We start from the raw sequence: 20,377 nt of genomic DNA, 5'->3' as shown, positions 1-20,377 counted from the left end.
TCTGAAAAACAAAAAGATGCTTATTTAAACGGGCTCCAGTTGACTTTTTTTCACATATTATTTTTTTTTTGTTGCCAAAGTGTCCTTTAACAGCGATGTGAAAATAACAGGAAGTCACATCTCCATGCTGAGGTGAATAAAGAGGTCACCTGGAAGGCTAGCAGTCTTCATTTCCAAACTCAACACCTTGTCTTTCAACAATCTTTTCTCCTTTGGTGCAGCTTTATCACGGGCTGATCTCAGGCGCGGCTGCTTATTTCACTTTAAAAGCTTTGCCACATTACCACTGACAGACTGTAAAAGAAGATTTATACCCCGTCCCACCACCGCGCTCCAATCTGTTATTGTAATTCAGCGCTGAGGAAAGAGTTGTCATCACGTCCGGGTAGATTTTGAGGAGGGGTGGGGGGGTTGTTGAGGGTTTGCCAGCACTGTTTTATCAATTTCAACTTAGTGTTTCTAAAAGGATCCTCTTAGTTTCAATGTGGAAGGATGAAGAGGTCAAGGTTTCCCTGCAGAAAGACCCCAAAACATGTCACCAAACACTTCAAACCCAGACTGCCGACTGATTCATAAGTAGTTCCTTCTAAAATCACAATATTACTTAACGATGCTCCAAAGCAGTTTTCAACCAGTGGAAATAAAACCATAAAGTTTTATGATAAATACAAAATATAACTAGCCTAACATGCTTGGAGGTCATTTATTTTCTACAATGGCTTCATATCTTTGGATTTATTCAAAAGAATTTAAAATATCTACATTTTTAAAAAGATATTTCTCATACACTAGTTTTTGGCTTGGTTATGATACATTCAATAGGTATACTTTTATTCATATAGCTCCAGCTCACATCAAAAGTCACCTCAACGCACTTATATTGTAATGTTAAGAACCTGCAGTTTGGTTTCTTAGAAAGAAACCAATTAAAAAAGTATTATTTGTTTTTATATTTGGCTTTCAGACTGGTTTTGTCCATGGTTTTGAATGGCATTTGACTGGATTTTGGAGTTGGTTTCACACTTGGATTAGATAAGCTTCAGTTTAGCTGGGATTTGTTTTTGATTTCAGCTTAAAGACTAGTTAGACATATTAAAATAGTTACATGTATCCATAATTAGAAGGAGACAAAGCAAATATCCTTCTCCAATACCTAATAATCTGCAGAGATCCTCCAATAAGTGATTTGTCCAAAGCGTGAATGAATTATGAAAATGCGTATTTGTTTTGTCTGCCACCTTGGGAAGATGGCAGTAAAAAACAGTTATATAAAAGTAAATAAGGATTTTAAGGTCCTGACAGCAAACTAAGCCAAAGATGGTAAAATGTGTAAATGATGTATAAAGCTTAAAAATCCATTGAAATAATGTTACATTTTACAACAATATAGGTTGAATTTGTCCCCTGAAAACTGATTGGACAACGTGGAAGAGTAAAAGCAGACAGAGAAATAAATGTCTTTCTTTGTCTCATAGATAAAAAAGAGAAGATGGGTGAACTTACAGTCCGCAGGGCTGAGTCCTCGGGCCGCTGAGATCATGGATAGGGTGGGGCTGCTGTGCACAGAGCGCAGGTAGTGCTCCATGTGAGGGCTGACATAGGGGTGAGGCGGGCTGAAGGGAGAGTCACCCGTGGCCACTGCAGCTGGCGAGAGGCGAATCAGGGAGATGTCGGAGATGACGGGGCTGCCGGCCAAACCTGCAGGGCTGGAACAGAAAAGACAAATTATATGCAAACTGCTGCATACTGCAGTTGATCTTTACACTTCTTTAACCCAATCAGCAACCAGCTCCAGAGGTTATGTTCACACTTTTGTAACAATGGAGCAAAGAGGAATTGGATATACAAACATAATACTTGTTAGCTTCCAGATTTAGGATCTCCCCCCTTTAAAAGCTGCGTGCCATCAACATGAAGCACACTTTGACACGACCACCTGAAGCGCCCTCACACTCCACAAACTCCTGCGGTGACGATGAGTAATCCATCTGCGAACCCAATCCTCCCAGCATCCACCTCAGTGTACACAGAGTGTTGAGAGTGATATCACGTCTAACGCGGTTCCTCTATCGAGCTTTTGATCTGGGAGAGGAGGAGGAAGGGGTGAGATCAGGGTCATGGGACGAGCAGACAGTGGGGGAGGAAGTGCTGCACGGCGAGGAGAACAGCCTCTACAGATTACACTTGTGTCCACGGGGCATTTTGTGGGCGTCTTTCACCTGTGTAAGGTTATCTGGAAGACGGCTGATTCTGCGGTTTGGGGAAGATGAGCCTGATAAAAGAATGCAAAGCTGACACCTTTGTCCTGAATCTGTGAACTTCAGAGTCACACAAATATATGCACAAAAGTATATTTGTACTAAATGTGAAGTGAGCAAGCTTTGAAAAACTGGAGATGTTCTCAGAGTTCTTCTGTCAGATTTGCTTGTCACAGTCACTTCATCTCAGATTGACACCATGAGGTTCAGATCAGGGCACGATTTTTGGATTGCATGACTGTACTTGATTTTACACATGCCATACACTGCTTTTGCATTTGGTTTTAGACAAGCTTCCACTTTGTCTTTGATTTAAGATACATTTCAGACTTTGTAATGCCATGTTTTATTCTTGATTTCATATTTAGGTGTTAACTTGGCTTCGGACTGCTTTGTGCATAGTTTAGACTGTTTTTGACATTATTTGAGGTTTTTTCACTCTTACTGTTGCCTTGTCTTTGGTCTTAGTTTCATACATTTTTGACTAGATCCATTCTAATTTGGACTTTGTTTTACACTGCGGTTTGAACTTGGCTTTAGATCAGGTGTTGGACTAATTTGTTTATCTTATTTTATTCTTCCTTTTTATATGATTTCTAACATGGCTTTGCACTTCATTTCGAACCTCTTTGCACATGGTTTTGGATTACATACTGACTTTTATTTTAGGCCATTTGGGACTTGGCTTTGCAGATTTTTGCTGGGTTTGGCTAAAACAGCTGGATTTTCAGCTGTTTTAGACTAGTTTCTTGACGTGTCTTTGGTCCTCACATACTTTTAGCCTGGTTTTGCTCCAGTTTAGAGTTGGGTTTTAGACTCATTTTGGAGTTGGTTATCTTATAATTTTATTTTTGACTTTGTATTTGGTTTAGGACTTGACTGCAGATTTGTTGAAGCAGAACTGCCTCGAACTATCAAAAAACAGTACTCACTGGATGTACTTCCAGTTCTGTCAGTACATGTATAGCTCTGTAACGGGCTTCATTGTGTTGAGTTGCCAGGCTTTTTTTCTCTGCTAGGTGTGGCTGCCCCTGGTCTATCTTGGCTATGTCCCCAGTGATAGTATTAAACATATCTATAAAATAAAATACAGCAGGTTTCCAAAGAGCTTGGAAGTCCAGAGGGGCTTTGTCAAAGTGGTAAAAATCAATGAGTAATTCAAGAGAAAGAGAGAGTTCATAGTTTGAAGGTGCACTTTTTGATTAAACCATAGTATGTGTTTAAAAAAATATAGAAATTTTATCCTGAAAGCCAATGGTTAATGGAGAACATGATGCAGGAAGAGAAAATCATCATCATCATCTATCATCAAGTATTAATTGAACTAAAATGTGCTGATCTCATGTTTCACCACGACAGCGGAATTTCAAAGAGTCGCTGCCAAAGTCAATCATCGGTGTCAGCAAAAACCTCTCGTGAAGGAGGAAAGTTTCTCAGCTAGATGAAAAGAATTCTTTTATTTCTTATTAACCACAGGCTTGAAAGACCTTTTGGGGTTTTGACCAATTTCAAAGTTAGAAATGTCAATAAAACTACTGAACATTTAATCAAAATGAAAAAGTTCTTATCATTATTCATTCAAGTAGTTTGAATCTGAACCCACAGCTGATGTTTCAGTCAGTCATCTCCACATCTGTGCAACGACCTCTGCTTAACGTTCACCAAATCTTTTCTATCTCTCACCTGGCTGCTTCATTAAAAATACATTCTTGTCCGTCCATCCAGCAAAGACTTGACTGCCTCACAGCCAGAGCGTTGGATTGCATCACGACTGAGGCAATGTTTTTCTGTCTCCCCATGCACACAATAAAGATCTGATTTTCCACCCAAAAACATAATCAGCCCCTCGGTCAGTTTGAAATATTAACACTCTCGTCATGTAACAGCCTGAGGCCTGTCTGTCTTTGAATCCAGCCTAAGTTGGGTTGTTTACTGTGATAACAAGCTCCTCCAACAATCACAGTCTGGATCAGATGAGAATATAAATATTTCTCTCTTTAAATCTAACCTGAAAGCTTTGTTTAAGCACACTAAGAGCTAGTCATGTAATATTCAGATGTTCAGAAGGTGCCAGCAGGCTGCAGGTTGAGCACAATGCTCGACCTTCGAAGCGTGTCTTGGTTTGGCCCCATGCAGCAGGCTGAGACAGGAAGGAGCCGCCCGGGAGAGGCGGAAATAGGTGGTGGTAACAAAGAGGATCCCTGTCTTCTGTCTCTTGAGAAAAAAATGTAATGTTATGGTATACATCTCAGTTCTTCAAATTATACTGAGCGCAATTTGTTTTATGCATCGGGAGACTTTTTTCCATCTACTGTTACTTCTTTTACAGCTGCTTTTCTATCTGCAAGAATTCAAATCTGATCTAATGCAACTTAAATGTACAACACACATTTCTGAACTTTCAAAAGTTTTTACATCACTGCATGCAATGAAGCGGCAACTTCTTCAACTGAAAAATGCAGCGCCGCAAAGAAGTGCAGTTCCTCTACTGGCCAGTTGAAACCGTCTTTAAAGGTAAGTCAGTGCTCACAGACTCCCAGTTTTGTTAAGTTTTACAGTAGAAGCAATCAGGCCATTAACTGCAGGCAAAATACACTGCAGTGTCATTTTAACCTGGCAAAGTTCATAAATATGACTTTTATGTCTGATGATTTCTGAGACTGTTTTTGCAAATCTAATGCTTTCTATGTAAAAAATAATCTAATTTTAATTTTAGCACAAATTAATGACTTTAAACTTGAAATTCTGAATGTTTTTCTCTGATTATCACCCCTTCTGCTCTGTTTTTAGCCTGCAGTGCACTGTTATGCATTATTATACACATTAATCTCTACCTAGCTAAAGAACAGAAGTATAGCAGGATGTGGGACACAGTGCAACCAGCACGTTTTTCTTATCAACAAAGACTTCAGGTCCATTTAAATGCTCTCTTAGAGGAAATCTACCAACCAGTTCTTTTACCGGACAACGGCAGATTCAAAAGGCCATATCAGCAGCAGCCATCTAGGTTGTTTTTTTAGGCCTACTCTATATTAGATAAACGGCTGTGATTGGCCTGGTTTGAACAAGAGGAGGGCCAGAGGCATTCTGCACATAAGCTCTTGGATTCGTCTGGTTCCCAAGTTGTTAGTGCTGCTGATGGATCATGAAGTTAGACAATAAAAAACAGCTGAGCCGTGATTGTTCCTGTGTTTTACGAAGCTTTTAAACTGGAGGTAACAGACTGGCAGACAGACTCTGAAACAGCAGTTTCACTGAGTTGATCTCTAATGCTATTATGACTCAATTCTGCTTAATTTTCCACAGTTAAACCTCCACATGAACAGTATACCTTCATATCTTGTCTTTTGGGCCTCAAAAACTCCTGTGCAGTAAAAGATGCATCTGAGCTACATGGACTCTTCTGCATCCTTCTGTTTATTTTTGTTTTATTTGTGAGTGTGTGCGTGCACATATACATGGATGACACCAGAGATGAATTACAGTGTGACAGTGACTCTCGTCTCTGGTGTCGGGCCCGGCGAGCTCTCTGATTTAGATAAATCATGCCGTGCAGCAGCGCGCCACTGAATAAACTTCCACTGTAGGTTTATGAGTCTGCTGCGTGAAGCAGACCTCTCAAACTTAACAGGCAACAATGCCCCCTCCACCTCCTCCACCATCGCCAACCTGAAACCCCCAAACGCCTCATGAGGTAAAAGAAATGACCTAGATACAAACAAACAGAAGATGGGGCTGCAAATCATGGCCTGCTTCAGAAGTCAATTCATCATTTCATCCTCACTTTGTTTTCTCTTTAAAGCTTTGAGGAGATTTATTTTATTTATGAGCGTCTCTAAAAAACAAATTTTAATGAAGTATGGATAAGTTTAGAAATTCAGTCTACACACTGATGTGTAGAAGTTGTGTTTATTGTTAAATAACATCTTTCTGGGTGTCTTTCTATTAAATAGTAATATAAAACTGTGTTTTCCATTTGACATGTCAGGCAATGACAAATAAATAATAGAAATCCATATTAACAAGCAGATGTAAGCCTAGCTTTAAATTGAATTTGAAAAAAAAAAACTTTGAGAAGGTTTTTTCTGAGCTGAAAAATTGTATGGACAGAGATACAGTTTTAACATGAACATTGTATTCACTTTTGTCATATAGCTGTGAAACTGTGTGTGTCTCTTAGGTATCTGTTAGTTGTGGTGTGCCACAGGAGTCTGTTTCTGGGCCACATTTATTTTCTTTATATATGTTGTGCTTTCAAGTAATTTGAGTTACTGCTGAAGACACATTGATATACTATTGGCTCAAATTGTGGTCATAAATATTTTGTACTTGTAAATCAAATGCCTAGTTGTGAACTGAGTTTTGTAACCTTGTAAACCAAAATATCTGAGAATTTGTGTGCGTGTAAAAAAGATTTGTTTGTGAAAAATATTTGCAAAAAGTTACAAATTCTTTTTGTTAAGGTCTGGTTACAGACACAAAGCAAAAAACTACTCTGCGCTTCCCTGGCTGTGTGTGAGTTTCAACATACGAGTACGAATTTTGACCCAGTTTTTCTTCCTTTCAGCTGATTGGTCAATGTCATGTCAATCACAAATTTGACAAATTTACAAAACTCAGTTCTAAGCTGGATGGACAGTATTTTTTTTCCAAATGAACAGACTGAATCATCAAAATGAAATAAGTCACCTGAAACAAGCTGAAACTTGCTAAAAAAAAATACTGGGTTTAACTACTAATTACAAATTGTTATCTCAGATGGTGAAAGGTTTTCAACAAGTATCTTTTGGAACAATGGTAGTACTAGCTTAACAAAAAGCAGGCTTTTATCTCACTACAACTGATCATAAATGAAGGAGGGGAAATCTAAGTCGAATTTTTAACTGTTAGCTCATCAAGAAGACACTAAAAGCAACAGGAAGCATTTAGCTTAATTTAACACAAAGTCCATGACTCATGAGCTGTTGTAACTCCTCGCTTATCTGTTTCCAGTGTATAAGGTATAGAAGGGAAATTTCTTGTTGGGTTCTAACTTGAAAATTTCTGTCATTAGATGGTTCTCTGATAAAATTATGACTTGTGGAAATCTTGGTATCAGCTTCAATATTAACTTCAGTTTTGTCCAGCACATCATGAGTTTAGCATTTACAGATACAAAGGCATCTAAAAAAAACCCATCTAATCAAACAGAACTGAGATGCTGGGCTTTTAACCAGGACAGAAAGAACTGAGTTTAGTATTTTACAACACTGTCATTACTCTTCATTACTGCAGAAAAAATCTATTAACGAATGTCTTGGAACAAGAATTCTGAGATCAGTTTCCCCTTCTTCTACTTTGGCTCCCCTGAAGAAGGCTTTTCATCTGTCCAGTCTCATACATACTGATGCGTGTCCATAAAGTGGAGATTTTCTTCATTTAAACTGGAAAAAATTCCCATCTTTAGCCTGGATGGTCTGGAAATGGCAAGATGTTAATTATTTCTAAGGCATTAAATGGCTTGTTTTCTAGCTACATCTCTGAGAGGTTTGTAGTTTGAGTCAAGCAACCAGCAGAAAACTAACAGGACCCTAACATCTGGAACGATCTCCAGGAACTCAGATTGGTAGTGTAAATAACTTACTTTAAAGTTAAAGGAAAGTTGATCTTAAAAGCAACTTCTATTTTCTTGCCCCTGTGAATCACTTTGTAATGTGGACTGTGTCAAAGTGCCGCACAAGCAGGTAAACCGTAGAGCAGGAGGAAAGTGTCCTTCATTGCCCAATCTACATAACTAAAAATGTCTTCTCAGAAAAGTTACTTCGTTCCACCAAAAGTTTCAATATGTAGATCTGATCCCTGCCTTATACATGATGCTGTTTGCAGACTCGCTCCGTCCGCAGAGACACCATCACGGAGGAGGAAGTGTTCCTTATCTGCAACCTTCTTGCCTTACTGTCATCTGCCGGCAACGGCGCGGGAAGAAAAAGCGTCCTGTGCATCCAGTGGAGGGAAAAAAAGAAGAAGCTTTCCCTCGGCTGCTTTTTATGACAGGCCTGACAAAATAACCAGCCCTCTCATTACGGTATATGCAAACAATGATAAAGGGGACGGCGGCGAGATGTCATGTTAGACAATCAAGGAAGGGACCTCTGACATGCTGCCACGAGTGTGTAATAAAGTGCCGCGGCAGGCGACAAATGACACCGCACTTAATTTGCTGCGCAATGTTCCTGTAATTAGGTGAATTTGGCACAGGCAGGGGGGAGCGACAGCTAGATCAAGGTCTTGATGAATTAGGGGTCCACTGTCAAGATCAAATCACATTAATCAAGGTGGCCGAGTCCGCGGACAGCCATCCCCTCCCTACCCCCTCCCTCCCTTCTCCCAGCCGGCGTGATGAATAGCCCTGCTTCCGCCAGGCGCGAAGTATGCATCACCATCAAATCTGTGAATTTAAATGTAAGAGTACTATTTGGAGGATTCTATTGACTTTTTTTGTCCCGCCGCCAGTTTTTCTTCGGTGATAAAGTAACTCTGAAGTCTCCTCGTTGTTCAAAGTGTGCCACGAATGCGGCAGCCCTCTGCCTGATTTTATATAGCTCACTTTTTTAAAAGTTTACAATTAAGATGTGCACTTTCTGTTTGTTGTTTTTGTTAAAATACTTTAAGTTTTATTATTTCACTACAAGTTTTCTAACACTAGCAGGCCTTCACTCCTGCTAACGATGTATTTTTTTGGGAGAAGACATTTGTCCTTATTCTAATTTGGGACACAGCTGGAATACCCCACTTCAGTCTTCAAGAGGCAGCACAAACCAGTCAAGTAATCATCAATCAAACTCTGTTTCTTTATCATGTTTCATGCAGATCAGTAAAATTTAAAATGATTCAAAATCCAATAATTAAAACTAAATACAATAAAGAAAACACACACCCATAAAACAGAAAACACATTACAGCTACTTCTGAAACAAGTATAAACCTCTAATGTGTCAGGATTGGTTTCCCATTTTGGCTTTTTTATTAGCTCTTTGGGGGCAGGGGTAGGAAAACCATCTTTAGTGTTTCAAGATTGTCCCATAGACTGTGTATAATGTCTCTGCTCTAGTTTAAAGTCAATAAAACAAATACCCTCCTCCTGGTTTCTCTCTTGTTTTAATTGGGATTGCCAATGTAGCTGCTCCTTACATGCAAATTCATTCGAAGAGACCAACATAAAATTATAGTGATGGATTAAAACAAACATAAATCTTCCAATAATTATGAAATTTAATGCAATAATGGGGAAACAACCTGCAGAACCACCTGAATGTCACTAATCTCAGATATTGCCATCTATCACCAGACCCTTAATTAACCTTAATGCCGTTTACATATGAATTTGATAGTTAATGTTATGAAGTAGCCATCACCAGACTCATATACTTCATCTAAAGGGTAGTGGGTGGGTCCCGAGTTAAACTTCAAATCCAGCAATTAAAATAATTACCAATAAGAGTGAATCATCATAGTTTTGCTTACAGATGATCTTATGGTCGGTGGGGTTTTCTCTCTACCTTACTATACTAGATACTAGAGTACCTGGAATTAACTCTTGTTGTGACTTGATGTTAAATAAATAAAAGTGAATTTAATTTTAACAAATAAAAATACACTTATCTGGGTCAAGATACAGAGATATCAGTATAAGCAGAGAAGCCCAGACCTCCCTCTCCCATCCCCAAGCCAGGCAAGAGATATAATCTCTCCAGCATGTCCTGGGTCTGCCCAGGAGGACATACCCAAAGTCCCTCACCTAGAAGCATCCTAATCAGATATTACTTCAACAGACCTCAACCACCCCAACAGATCAAGGCATCTATGGACAGACAATCAATGGAACATGTTAGCCACATGGTCCAACCCTCTTGTGGACCCATCATCCTTTTAGAGGAAAATCTAATAAAAATCAGAAACAGAAACAAAGCTAAAACCTAGATCAGTGAAGTATGTATCTACATATAAAGTATGTTGAGTCAAAGGCTGTTTGGACATGGATGATGGTCGACTTCACCACTTGAAAGAGTTCTGTTCCCCATTGGGGTTAACCTGACATCTCAATGACTTTTCCCAAATAGCTGGGAGGTTTAAGATTCCGATAAAATTCATGGCTCCAGTTCCTGTGGGATAATGGCTTTATTGTAAAGTTTCTTTAGAAGTCTTTTTGGAGTTTTGAATTGTGCTAAATGGACCTCATCAGCAGATTGAGTTTGCAAGGCTGTTGTGAAGTTCATTCCTGACCTTGCAAATGACTCCAGCTGCTGATGAAACTCATGTATTTTGATCAAAAGCTCTCCATAAAAGTTGAAAACATAAGGAGTGACTTTCCTAACCGCTGTTTTGAGAACCAACTTTAAACCAGAAACATTTTCAGAGTCTTTCAAACTGTGAAATGAAGTGAAACCAAAGTCTCATTTAGTCTGTTGCACAGTTATAAGTTTTGGAGAATTCAGGGGAAAAATTCTGGTTTGACTTTTAAATAAAAGCAAGAACAAAACCGACAGAGTTTTCACAACAAAGTGAATTTCCCTAGAGAAAATAAATGGGATTTCATCTGTGACTGAACCTCACTGCAACCCAGAAGTCGGACTCACCACCAGCACTGAAGCCTGTTTTGTGACCTCTATACTCCAGGAGTTTAATTATGGTGGTAGCTCGGGGGCAACACGGCCTGCACCACACAGATTAGCTCCACAACAAGCCATTAATGAATATAAAGAGGTGCTGGGCGGAGGTGGGATGTATTATGTCATCAGTGATGGATCCGGCCCTGCCGATCGCTGCTAATGGAGCGAGCTGCAGATTGATACCATCCAACTTAAATTTTATTTAGCTTTTCACTTAGTCAGAAACAGAAAGGGAAATAAATATAGCTAGTAGTAGCCATAAATGTAACTAGTATATCCACTCCACTAGTATATCCACACTGTGGGCATGTTTATTCTTATTTTTCACTGCTAGACCTGATCTGATATAACTTATTTCTTAAAAGGAAAACATCAATCTTTAAAGAGCTTTTCATTTACATAAGAAGTCCGTAAATCTTGTACCAAACTGAGGACAAAAACCTCCAGTGTAGTAAAACTTTAATACTTTCAACACCACTGAAAACAGGGAACCTCAGTTAAAGCTGGCAATCTTCCTCCTGCTGGTAAAATGCCTTGCTTAGTGGCACCTCAGCTATTAAAGGAGAATATTTTCCTCTCTTCCCAGTGAGATTTTTACCAGTTTGGATCCGAGCAGCTGAACTTCAGACTTCTCAAGCATCAGAGTGTTTCATCCCCAGACGGCTGGAGCCAGAAGAGCAAAGCTTGCCCACATAATCAAACTGTATCAGAAACAAGGGCTGTAGAGGGGAAATTTAGGAACTAGCATTGATTATTCACTTTGGAAGTCAGCATGTTGTCATCTGCTTTTGATATTGAACTTGGCAAACGTTCAGCTCTCATCAGCTAGCGTGCTATCACAGCAAATCCTCCAGAGTTAAAAAAAAGAAGAAAAAAACAACCTCTGTACTGTTCTGGAGTAACTGAATATGAAATAACTATTTGCATCAAGAAGATCTGATGACTTGAAGCCAGTTTAGTGAAGAAGCCTCTTTGGAGATAATTACCCAAAAGAAGAAGAAGAAGGCGGTCACTTACCTGTGCATGGCGTGGAGTGCATGAGGCTCGTAGTGGTATCGCCCCTCGTGATGGCGCATGTCAATCGGGATCGGCGTGTGGAAGGTTGGGAAGATGTGGTGGGGGGCTGCAACAACAGAGAGGCAAAGAAGAAGAAGAAGAAGAGAGTTAGCCGAGGAAGACAGAGAGGGAGAGAGGAGACTTCAAAAAAAGAAGAGAGAAATTTCAAAGGCAAAAGGGCTACAATAAAGCAACATGAATTTCAGAGCAAGCTGAGCACTTTCGTGTAAAATATTGGCACTATCACACAAGAGAAGTGGAATAAATAAATAATCAAAGTTGTCCTAAGAAATCCTACATCTTGAACATAAAAGATATCCAACTGGGCTTTTGACAAAGACCTGCAGCTAGACGGTCTTTGAACTAGACGGGATGATGGACTGTGTGGAGGGAAGCTGCAGCCCCGACTCAAACTGGGACTGACAGCACCGGGAAAATGCTTTCTTCTACTCACGCTCTTTCCATCCAAACAGCCTGAGTCTCCTCTGGAGCTCCAAACAGGCTCATAAAACACAGCTAAAGCCCTTAACTGACTCAACACAGAGTCCACACACTCCCCCTGTGTCGGGTGTAAACACAAGCGCATGTGTCTGACTGATTATTGGTTGTTTTTCCGGACATAATTACTGGAGGAGGAAATTGGGTGACTGTGCTTTCTGTTTCTGGGATTGAAGAGCCGGATGCATGGTTCCTGATCTGTGTTTGTCAGCTCAGTGTTGGGATAAATTACTGAGGTGTAATTCCAAAAACTTAAAACAACAAAGACCAGAGTATCTGGACTTTTTTTCATCCAAGGCATGAGCCAAGCTCCAAAAACGCTGGATCCTACATTTCCCATAAGGCAATTAAAGCTTTGGTGCCCTTGATTCTATAGTACATGATGGATGAATACCTGCTATCATCCAGGGAAAGGAAACAACATTCAGCTGTCCATATGGGAAGACACCTGAGTGAACATGCTAAATTGTGCATGCTCATGCTAAAAGTGATGAAACATCCTCATCTCAGCCACAAATCCAACCCACCCATCTCACTTCAAACTGCAATACAATAAATGTTGTACTCCTGCAGTTTCCTAATCATCTTTCATGGTCCAGTGCGAGAAACCAACCTGAATGATAGAAGTTGCCATTAAGACAAAACCTGTTTTTCAAGCTCTTGCAACATCTCCCTTTGTATAATCTAAGGACCTCTGTATCATTCCACTGGTTTGTCATTAAAATGACAATAGACTGGTGCCTTCAACCTGGCCATGCTGCATGCTTGAGGTTCAAAAAATTGAGAAGTGAATGCCGAAACAACACCAAAGTGTGACTTGGGCCAGCTAATGTGACTTCACTTTAAGCATGTGCTATCGTTGCTATAATGCGCCTTTTAAAGTGAAGATAAAGACCCTACAATACTTGAACAATCAAACAATCCCCTCTAAGGAGCATTTGCTGATTGTGGTGAGGAAGAACTCATATTTACTCTATCCAGGCTTAGGGAAGGGGTCATCGGAGGAAAGAGGAGCTAAAAACATATTTCACTACGTCAGGATTATTTTAGCTCTCTGTGTAATTGCTGTTCACTTTGAAAAGCATAATTCTGGTTTCTTTCACAACCTTTATTCATAATTTGTTTTGTTTTTTGCTATTATTTTCTCACAACAAGCCAGGTCAGTCTGTTTTTATATCACGTTTAAGTACAATGGACGTTGACCAAAGTGTTGCACAATTAAAAGTAACAACCTATACCTATCACAGAAAGATACAGCTGTGAGTTAGAGGTATTTTCTTTAAGCTAAAGGATTCAGGAGAGATTTGAAGCTGTTAGTAAGCAAGACAGCCTGAGCTGACAAAGTCATTTTGTAGCAAGCTTTGGCTGTGAAAGAACAAAGAAAGGCATTAGCTAAAATCTCTAAAGCTATCCACAATTGTAGCTAAGCTACAAACAATGACTAGCTAACAGAAAATCTAATTTTGATGTCACAGAAAGTCACAAAATGTTGACTTTGCCCGCAAAAGATAAGTTACAAACCAGCTGCTGATTGGTGTTTTGTTGCATTTTAGCAGAGCCATGCTAATGGTTCCACATTTCCAGCCTTTATGCAACGCTAAGCTAATAACTGTAGCAACAGATGTCGTTTTGTTTTAATACAAGCAGAATTTCCAAACGCATCTAACTTTTTCCTGTAAACTCAGATTCCTCTTACATTAGATAAAAACTGTTTGTGTCAGATAAGCATGAAGACAAAGCCCAGGTTGTGTTTAATAAAGGTGCATTCCTGCTTCTCATTTACCCAGCCGTCTGTTTTTACAAGCTCTGAGCATCCTTTTAATGGCCCTTTTTATTTGTCATTAAGGCGCTGTTTTCCTTTCATGGGTTCTTCTCGGATTTGGGAAGTTTACCCAAAACATCAGAACTAATTAGCTGTTGCGATAACACGAAACCACAGAAGATGTCGTGTCTTTATTTTACCACCACATAAACAGAGCCTTTTGGGGGTGGCTCGCTCAGCTTTATGGAGTTATGTTTCTTGTTAACATTTTTCTCAGGTTTTTAATCTGGAAAAGCTCCACGAGGGCATTGCCTGACTCTCTCTCCACATGGTTCTTTCATCGTCTCCTCACTCGTCCTCGCTGCAGTTTTCACGTCCTGCTAATTGCATCCTGGTGTGTCTCGACTCCGGGCTGCCTGATCAGAGATGAAGAAGACAGAGAGCGAGGAGGAGGAGGTGAGCCAGCTGATCTCTGGATTGCATTAAAATTCTTCCTGTGTGACACACACACACACACGCGCGGGCGCTCTTGCGGGAATCTCTCAGGGTGACCTGGGATTTGGGAGCGGCGGGGTCAGGGCCACGGATCATTATCTGCTCTCCACCGAGCGGCGGGAGGGGATAACGTGGCCTCCTGGGGCCTCTGGGGGCCTCAGACCTGAGTGAGTCAGCATTCCAGGTCCATTCCTCTCACTCTGCCCCTGACAGCGTGACGGACAGCCCCGGTCCCTGAACGCCTGCAGAAATAGCCCACTTTACTTCATTTTGGGCCAGCCACGGGGGGCCCGCTGGGACGGGGGCTGGATTCCTTCAGGGGACCAGCTAAGCCTTGTCACACCATCGTCTGGGCCGTGTTTGCTTTGGAGGAAGATGCGATTCAGAGGGTCTGCTGAGGAGGGAGCCGGTTTCCTGTCGCCGACAGTTGGAACGAGTGACCGCTTTCACTTTTCCAGTGTGGAAATGTCTCTGAATGAAGTGCTTGGGTCATCGCTGTCACTCATCAGAGCAGGAGGGGGAATTAAGAAAGACTCTAAATGTTTTTTTTTGGTGCTTTCGCAACTGACCCGTTTGTTGGGTTTAAATAAACTCAGTTCAGTTTATTTAGGCGAGTGTGAACTCTGGTTATATGGTGAGAAGGAGGTGGACTGTGATATGGCTTCATGCGACTGAAACTCTGATTCAAATCCATCTCCTGGACGTGAATCATGGAGGAGCAACATTAAACTTTGGAATATGGTTTTCTGTCAAATAACTTTTATTTATTCCTTAATCGAGTCCTCAAAGAGCAGCTTTTAGTTCAGCAGTGTCTCATTACAATAAAATAGCGCAGAAAAAAACAAGAAAGTGTTTCTCTTTCATTTAAACTCTGTTGTAGTCATCACGGAAGACTAAACCCTGCTTCCTGACATTGACAAACACATCTGGTATTAATAAATGCAAATGCCACAAAAATGACAGCATGTACCAGTATAAACCGTCAGCTGAGCTGAGACATTATAAACACAGAGAGTTTAATCAAATGCTGGCTTCAAAATTCAGTGGAGAGCTGGTTTAGTCTCTGATATGACAAAATACAGCAAAATAAAGTCCACCACAACTATCCAAAATCTGAGGTGATGCCTCTTTGCTCAACCAAGAGACCAAAAACCAAAGAGACTCAAATGGCAGTGAAGAGAAATGAATCGAAAGCAGCAATTTTCTGATTTGAAGAGTTTTTTTTAATTATTCTTTGTGAATCGCACTCACATATAGTGTTTATAATAATTTATATTATTATTAGAAATCTCTCAAGTTCAAGGATGATAAAACATAAAGTGATTTAGTTGCATTCAATTCGTATGTAAGCAAAATTAAAAATAATAAGTTACCACAAATCTTTTTTTAATTTAGTAGAAATTGAAATGTTTGTCAGTGGGTAAACAATTAGTATTGCTCACTCAGAAAAATCAACTTATTCTTAGTCCTGTGTGCTTGCATTGAATAAGTTGTCCTAACGTGGTTATCTTAAATAAGCTTTACTTTGTTTTTTTATTAGAATTGACAGTGTATTAGAGGCTGTGGTTACTCTTCTACTGATATTGGATTTAAACGTGATGAACTCACCCAATATGTGCGGGGCAAGGTCATATAAGCTCTTATAAACAGAACAAGCAAACCTGAATATTTTAACATTTTTAAAACTTAAGGTATCATATTTTTTGAGTATGAGACAGTAATGGACGGAAAAATGTTTTCCAACTTAATGAGGAATCAAATCGATAATTGATATCAATAATGGAACCATATTTTCTGAATTCCCATCCTTAATTACTCAAACCAAGACTTCTTCCGAACACAAATTTAATAAAGACATCTTAGTTTCTAAGCCCAACCAGTAGCTACAATCCATCATATACCACTGCTGTCCCACCAATCCCTTAACACAGACTTTGGAGGTCTAGGACCCGTATCTGTGGTGCACATGGAGGCGTAGACACTAAATGGGCATTTTGAAGTGAAAAGAAATAAAACAGCATTATGTGAAACTCCAACATGGCGAGGCACTGACTGTTCCTACCTTTTATTAACAAAGAGAGAGTGTGACCAAACAAGACCGAGGTCTTTATGATATACACCAGAGAAGATGAAGAAACATCAGGAACAAAGTTCTGCTTCAGTGTGGCATGAAAGAGACGAAATAGGTTTTACTCACAGTGTTAAAGATGTTTCTGTGGGATTTAAGAGCTGTTTGATAATGTGATCAGTAACACCTGTGTTTACCTAATATTTCATGTGATGATGAAGATGAAGCAGAGGAACTACAGGTGGGAGAGTCCTACTTTTCCTCCTCTTCTGAAAAAGTTCTGATGGTTATTAGTTTTTTATTGATTGGTTTAAAAGTTGGATTTCAAAAAAAAAGTCTTTAAATGGATGAAACTGATCTGCGGTTAGCAGTGAAGACGCTTGTCTCTGTTCCTGTGAGTTCCAGTCATGACTGACTCGTGTTAAGGGCGAAGCCGCCCCTTCCTCTTCCTCGCTGTTTGTCGTGGAAAAAGCCCCGCGGTCGTGTGTTTTTATTGGAGTGCTTCACATTAATTAAAGGCTCCAAACGTGACATTCAAAAGTCAGACGGCAGCAGCTGTGAAGAGGACGAGCAGCGAAGTGCTGCAGAGAGGTTACACCAGTAAATAGACCGGTCCCTGGCAGCACGTGGTGGAGCGGAGAGGAAACTGTCAGTGTCTTTGTTCATGCTTTATCGATACCTTTATTGATTTCTACTGATCTCTATTTAAAGGACCTCTGGAGCTCTTCAAAAACACTGAAATCCTTCCACAAATGTTATCTGTATTTATGTTTTTAAGTCTTATGTCTGTTTTGAATTTCTGTTTCTATTTTCTGTTACCATTTGCAGCCACCACAGCCCCGAATCAACTTCTTTAATCATCCTTCTGCCTAAATTTACTTCCATCTGCTGTTTTTATTTATGTCACTGTTTAACTCGCTCTATATCTTGACTCTACAGCTATTTCCAGCCATCTCTATATCCAAATATATCTCCATGTTTATTTATTTCATTTTCTTCTTTTTCATTTGGTCTTCTCTTATGTCTTTGTATCTCTGGAATTCCTCTGTATCAGTTTTTCAATCACAGGTTATCTCTTTTCTTGTCATTTTTATCTCCGTTCACAACATTATAAACGTTTATTTTTTGATCCTTTGTTTTTATTTGTCTACCTCCTGTCAACATAACTCAGTCTTCCATTCCTGTGGTAATCATCTTCTCCTATTTCTGTTATATTATCTAATGATGTCTCATTAGATCGTTGTTATTTAGGGACACCCCTCTTCCTGTATTTATCTCTATTTAGTCTTCAATTAACATCATTTTATCCTTCCATTATCTCTGTTCATATTGCCAGTTTGATGATATATTAATTTTATATTCTTCATGTCCCTTCTAATCTCTTTTAGCTCCCTTTCTGTCTCTATTTCTAATCTGTTCTCTCTGTGAAACTCATCTCTCTTCTTTCTTCTTCTATCCATCCGGCTGAAGTTTAATTTTCCTGGCTATGTTTTCTGTTATGTCTCTGTTCATTTGTTTATCTCCTTCCTGTTATGCATCTCCACAGCTACGTCTCCACCTCTCCCTAACCCCATCTCTACTTTTCTATTTCTATTGCACACAAAAAAGAGATAAATAACTCTCCAATTCCTCAGATGTATATTAATCAGAGGATTTGATTTGACTTTTCAAAAGTCAGTTCTAAAAATGGAGGCGTGAATCACTCCATCCACCTCTGTGATATCAGTCTCTCTGACAAATTTGTCTGTTTCATCTGTAATTATTATTTTTTTAATCCATCAGCCCTGTTTCTATGTATTTTTCTATTGCTTTTAATATCTTCCTCCTCTTTGCTATAAACAGATGTTGATACTAATTTATCTTATTTGTCTTTTTATCTCCACTTCTGTTATTAACTCCACAGCTTTCTCCCTCTCTCATGATGATCTCTGTTCTTTATTGTTTTACATGTTCCCATCAGTCCTGCTTTGTCATGTCTTTCCTCTTTACTTAATCACATTAACTCCTATAACTGTATCTTTTGTGTCTTTGACTTTTACACACACACACACACACACACACACACACACACACACACACACACACACACACACACACTTTCCTGTGGGAACCATCTTCTCCTATATATATGTGTGTGTGTATATATATACACATTAGTGTTTATTTCTATTACATCCATCCTGCTGTCAGTGCCATTTATCTCTATTCTGACTTGTAACATTTGAATCCATTTTTATTTCCTGACCTAATTTCTCTTTTAAGTCTTTATTTTCTGTCACTTGTTATCTACCTCGATGGCTCTGCATAGCTCTCAATACCACCTGCTGTGCCTTTATGTATCCCAGCCTTCCTATCTGTAAATGCCTTAAACTCTTACTTTACTCTTACTTACGTTTCTATAGTCAGCTCCTCACATAAATCCTAACATCTGCCTGAACATTTATTTTGAGATATTTATATATCTTCCTCTGTTATAATTTTTTCTCTTTCTATTCCTATTTTAATCTTTATCTGTCTCTGTGTGTCCTGCATTTTCCTCTCTTATGCTGTAACGTCAGATAATGTTTTCATTGCTATGCTGTCTTTTCCTATCTCCGGTACCATCATTTCTCCCTGCATTTGTCTCTATTTCTTGATTGTATTTTTGTTTCTCTCACTGTGTTTTCCTTCTTTCATTGATTCTTTCTATTACAATCTGTATTATCTGTTCATGTGTCAGTCTGTCACTTTGTTGCCTTTTCTTGTCACCTTAGTCATTACTGTATTTAATTTTCTTGTCTTTATGTTACCTGTAAACTTGTTTATTTTTGTTTATGTCTCTATTTCTGTATTTCTCCTATCTGCCTCCATAGCTCTCCCTTCCGCTCTGCTCTATTTCTGTCTCTCTCTATAAGTCCTACACCTCTATAGCCATCTCTGTGTCGACACCTGTCCTTTCCCGTCTCTATCTGTACTGTTATTTCTTTATATAAATGTATTTCTGTCACAATTCAGAGAGAAATTCCTCCAATTTTTCTGTGGACTTCTGCTTTGCCTTTCTCATCTTTATTCTACTTTTTCTTTACTATTTCTCTCCCTCCTCGTCTCCCTGCTTTCTGTGACCGCCCTCTCCGACTGTCCCAGACATCCCTGGCTGTAATTTGGCTCGCTCCGGTATAATTACCCTCTGACTGACTGCACGAGTACAGCAGCTCGGTGTGCATGTGAGAGAGAGCACTAAAGGGCCCCATTGATTGAAAGAACAGCTCGAGTTAATGCCCCATTCATAACAGTCGGAGGGTGAATTGTAAGAGGGGGTCAGCGAGGGGGGGCAGGAGGAGGACAGGGGAGGATGGGGGTGAGACAAAGAGCAGCTAAATCTGGGTCACCAAAACAGCACGGTCAGGGGACGAGGTCTTTTTAATTCTACACCACTGTAAGCAACCGTGGAACACAAATAAAAGACCCAATGCAGTTTAAGACTGGAAAAAGTAAAGAGAGAGAGGAGATTAAACAAAAGAGGAAGAATGAAAGAAGGTAGGAAGAATGGGAAGGAAAGTGCAGGAGATAAGAAAAATATAAAGACGCAAAATGATCAAAGTTGAAAAAAGAT

General features: G+C 39.6%; 1 protein-coding gene across 1 annotated transcript in view; it reads right to left on the bottom strand.

The window, feature by feature from the left end:
• Positions 1–20,377, bottom strand: part of LOC146491460 (zinc finger protein GLI2-like) — a 98,722-nt gene that overhangs the window by 35,654 nt on the left and 42,691 nt on the right. The window contains exons 3-4 of the mRNA XM_085152747.1: positions 11,924–12,029; positions 1,504–1,706 (exon numbers count right to left, since the gene is read on the bottom strand). Coding sequence (XP_085008873.1) covers positions 1,504–1,706; positions 11,924–12,029 — 309 coding nt within the window. The remainder of the gene's footprint in view (positions 1–1,503; positions 1,707–11,923; positions 12,030–20,377) is intronic.

The sequence above is a fragment of the Neolamprologus multifasciatus genome, chromosome 23 (genome assembly GCF_963576455.1).
Source record: "Neolamprologus multifasciatus chromosome 23, fNeoMul1.2, whole genome shotgun sequence".
Lineage (NCBI taxonomy): Eukaryota > Metazoa > Chordata > Actinopteri > Cichliformes > Cichlidae > Neolamprologus > Neolamprologus multifasciatus.
The sequence above is the reverse complement of the archived record's forward strand: the minus strand, read 5'-3'. Positions and strand labels throughout refer to the sequence as shown.